This window comes from Bison bison, unplaced genomic scaffold, assembly GCF_000754665.1.
Source record: "Bison bison bison isolate TAMUID 2011002044 unplaced genomic scaffold, Bison_UMD1.0 scf7180017864124, whole genome shotgun sequence".
Lineage (NCBI taxonomy): Eukaryota > Metazoa > Chordata > Mammalia > Artiodactyla > Bovidae > Bison > Bison bison.
In genome coordinates this window covers 546,307-548,988 of record NW_011494696.1, presented here as the reverse complement: position 1 = coordinate 548,988, position 2,682 = coordinate 546,307, and the positions used below count along the sequence as shown (strand labels likewise).

Genomic DNA, 2,682 nt, shown 5'->3' with positions numbered 1-2,682 from the left:
GCCCCGCCCGACTGGCTCGACCCCGAGCAGACGCAGGAAGCCGTGACCGTCCTAGAGGAGGGGGTTTCGGGGGGCCTGGAGCCCTGTGCTCTGGGGTGGGCTGGGAGCTTGCCCTTTGAGCTCCAGACTGGAAAGAGGACTGCCATGGCTACCAGAAATTGTGGGGCCTGGCCATGGCCTCCCGGGTCTGCCCCCTCACCTGGCTGTCACAAATACCCTCTGGAGTGGCTCAGCAAGGGCTCTGACTCAGGACGCCCGCACTGTGGGGTTCCAATCTCATTTTCATCAGCCGTGAAAGCTTTCCTTCTCTTATGTGGCAGACCCAGAGGGGTGCCTGAAGTGCCCGGCTCAGCTGCCCCTTAAGGGGCCCCAGATCTCCAGTGGATGTGTCCTCTTTATATCACCACTGCCTTTTCCCTGGGTTTCAGCCAGTAAATCTATGCTGGACACTTTCCCCTAAACCTGGTCCTACCTGTTTCTGGCCCCTCTCCCCAGAGCCTCCCCCAAATCTTTTTCCATCAGGAGTTCACAATGAAGCCCTTGACCCCCATTATAAGAGGTCAATAAGACAGTTCAAGCACCCCACCCAGAAGACCCCAGAACACACACAGTTCCACAGGGATGGCGGTCCCCTGCTCTTTTCTCCAAGCAACGTCCACAGCCCAAACTCAGTGAGCTCCTATCCCTCCTCGAATCCCACAGCGATGTTCATGTCTCACAGCCCGTGGGAGGAACCCTGTCCACAGGGTCTCATGAGTCTACAGATCTCATTCTTCACTTCCCCGCGATCCCGTGAGTGTTCTTCCCTTCCGAGAATTCAAATCAATTAGTCAGGCACAGCTGCATGTCACAAACTCAACTTGCCTTTTGCCCACGAGGCTGTTTCTGCTGACATTTTCTGTGATTCTGTGCTTCGCCACACCTCCCATTATGTAATTTGGCCTGTTTCTACGAAGTTCTGTGCCCTTGAGAACAGGCCTTGGCGTTCCTGTCACACTGTGCTCGTGGCAGACTGGAAAAGCACTTGGTGTTTAACACGCGAAGACAGGGGATGAAGGCCGGCATCGAGTTAGCTTAGAGCTGGGCCCTGGCTGAGCTCACAGCCTCTCTCTCTCTTGGAGGCAGCCTTGGAGTTTAACCAAGACCAGCCTCGCTCTGGGTGGCTGGACGTACCACATCTGGGCCCCGGGCCTCTCCTCACACCCTGCCCTGCACCCCGTGCCCTCCAGCCCTGGCGAAGGCTGCTCTTGCAGGCAGAGGGGTGGTGGGGCAGCCGGAGCACCGGCAAGGAAGGAGCCAGGAGCAGGTCTGGCTGCACAGCCCCTCACAGAGGGAAGAGGTCTGCAGAGACAGAGGCAGGAGAAGTTGGATGGCTAGGCTTCCCTTTTCTGGGGTCAGACACTGTGAATATACAGAAGAGACAAATGGCATGGTTCATCAGCAAAGACAGAAGCACATGCCAAAGGTCGATCAATGATCTCGCCAAATGTCCGTGTCTCCCAACCATCAGGGGCAGGAGGCGACGGCGTGCGGACTGCGGCCACTCAAGGCATGGCCACGGGCACGGCCCGCTCTGCAGCCACATCTGGTTAACTGACCTCTTTGACCTTGCAGGGGAGTCACAGAGTCAAGGCGAAGGGAAGGCGCCCTTTATAAAATGTAAATCTCTGTACTTTCAGAAGGTGGCTTATTCCCATGAGGGTGGTGACTAGGAGCTGTAGGTGATTAGGTGTGTGTTATGACTGAAACGGATTAAACAGGAGATGAACTAATCCCAGTCCCAGAACGGCTCTCCTAGAGATGCAGGGCCAAACAAGGTTGTAGGCAAAAGGTGGCTACATGACAGACCCAGTGCTTTTAGAAATGCCTCCAAAGCCAGGATGGAGCAACAGGGTAGGGGCTCAGTGGGCACGCGGGTCCCTGAAGACACTGGGAGCCAGAGTTGGCTGGGGCCCTGGGCTCCCTGGCCCTGCCCTTCCCCCTTCCCCAGAACTCCCAGAGGGCCCAGGAACCGGACTGAGACCCCAGGGGCTCCTCTGGATGGGCCCAAATCAGGGAGAAGGCCACAGAAAAGGGAAAGAGACCTGGCCCAAACTCCCAACAAGCCAGCATCCCTGAGGAGGGACCCAGTTCCATCCGCCATCTCTGGCCCCATGACAGCCTCCCCTACCTCCGGGGAGTCCTGGGCCAGTCGGTCGATGGCCTCCGGGTCGTTCTGCATCTCCTCCAGCTCCTCCAGGGTCTTGTCTTTCAGCGTTTCCATCTTTCCTGGGATCACAGAAGGACACTGAAGTGAGAGAGGGGCAGCTCGGGTGGAAGGGACCCCCGAGCCCATGTTCATCATCTGTTAAAGACTAACTGGAGTTTCCCAGCGATGCTGCCAGTCCACAGGGAGGCCCAGGGAGGGCACAGTCCAGCTACCCTGCTCATCCCCTGTTCCCAGGGAAACCAAGAAGCTGCTCCTTCACCCAAACCATGAACCGCAGGATATGCAGAGGAACTGGGTGGCCAGAGGCAAAACCACGATTCCTGGAGGTGCTAGATGAAGCTCTCCAAGAAGCAGACAGGAAAGGCGGGAGGCGGACAGGCAGGGACAGAGACTAAACTTGGCCCAAGGCCGCCTGCGAGCCCTGATGCCAGCACACGCTCTAGGAGGTGTCTATTTCTGTCTGAATAGAAATG

General features: G+C 57.3%; 1 protein-coding gene across 2 annotated transcripts in view; it reads right to left on the bottom strand.

Annotated features, from left to right (window-relative positions):
- Window positions 1-2,682, bottom strand: part of VPS37C (vacuolar protein sorting 37 homolog C (S. cerevisiae)) — a 19,609-nt gene that overhangs the window by 5,375 nt on the left and 11,552 nt on the right. For both annotated transcript variants that reach the window (XM_010839620.1, XM_010839619.1), the window contains exon 2: window positions 2,171-2,268. In XM_010839620.1, the coding sequence (XP_010837922.1) occupies window positions 2,171-2,263 (93 nt within the window). In that variant the 5' untranslated portion in view covers window positions 2,264-2,268. The remainder of the gene's footprint in view (window positions 1-2,170; window positions 2,269-2,682) is intronic.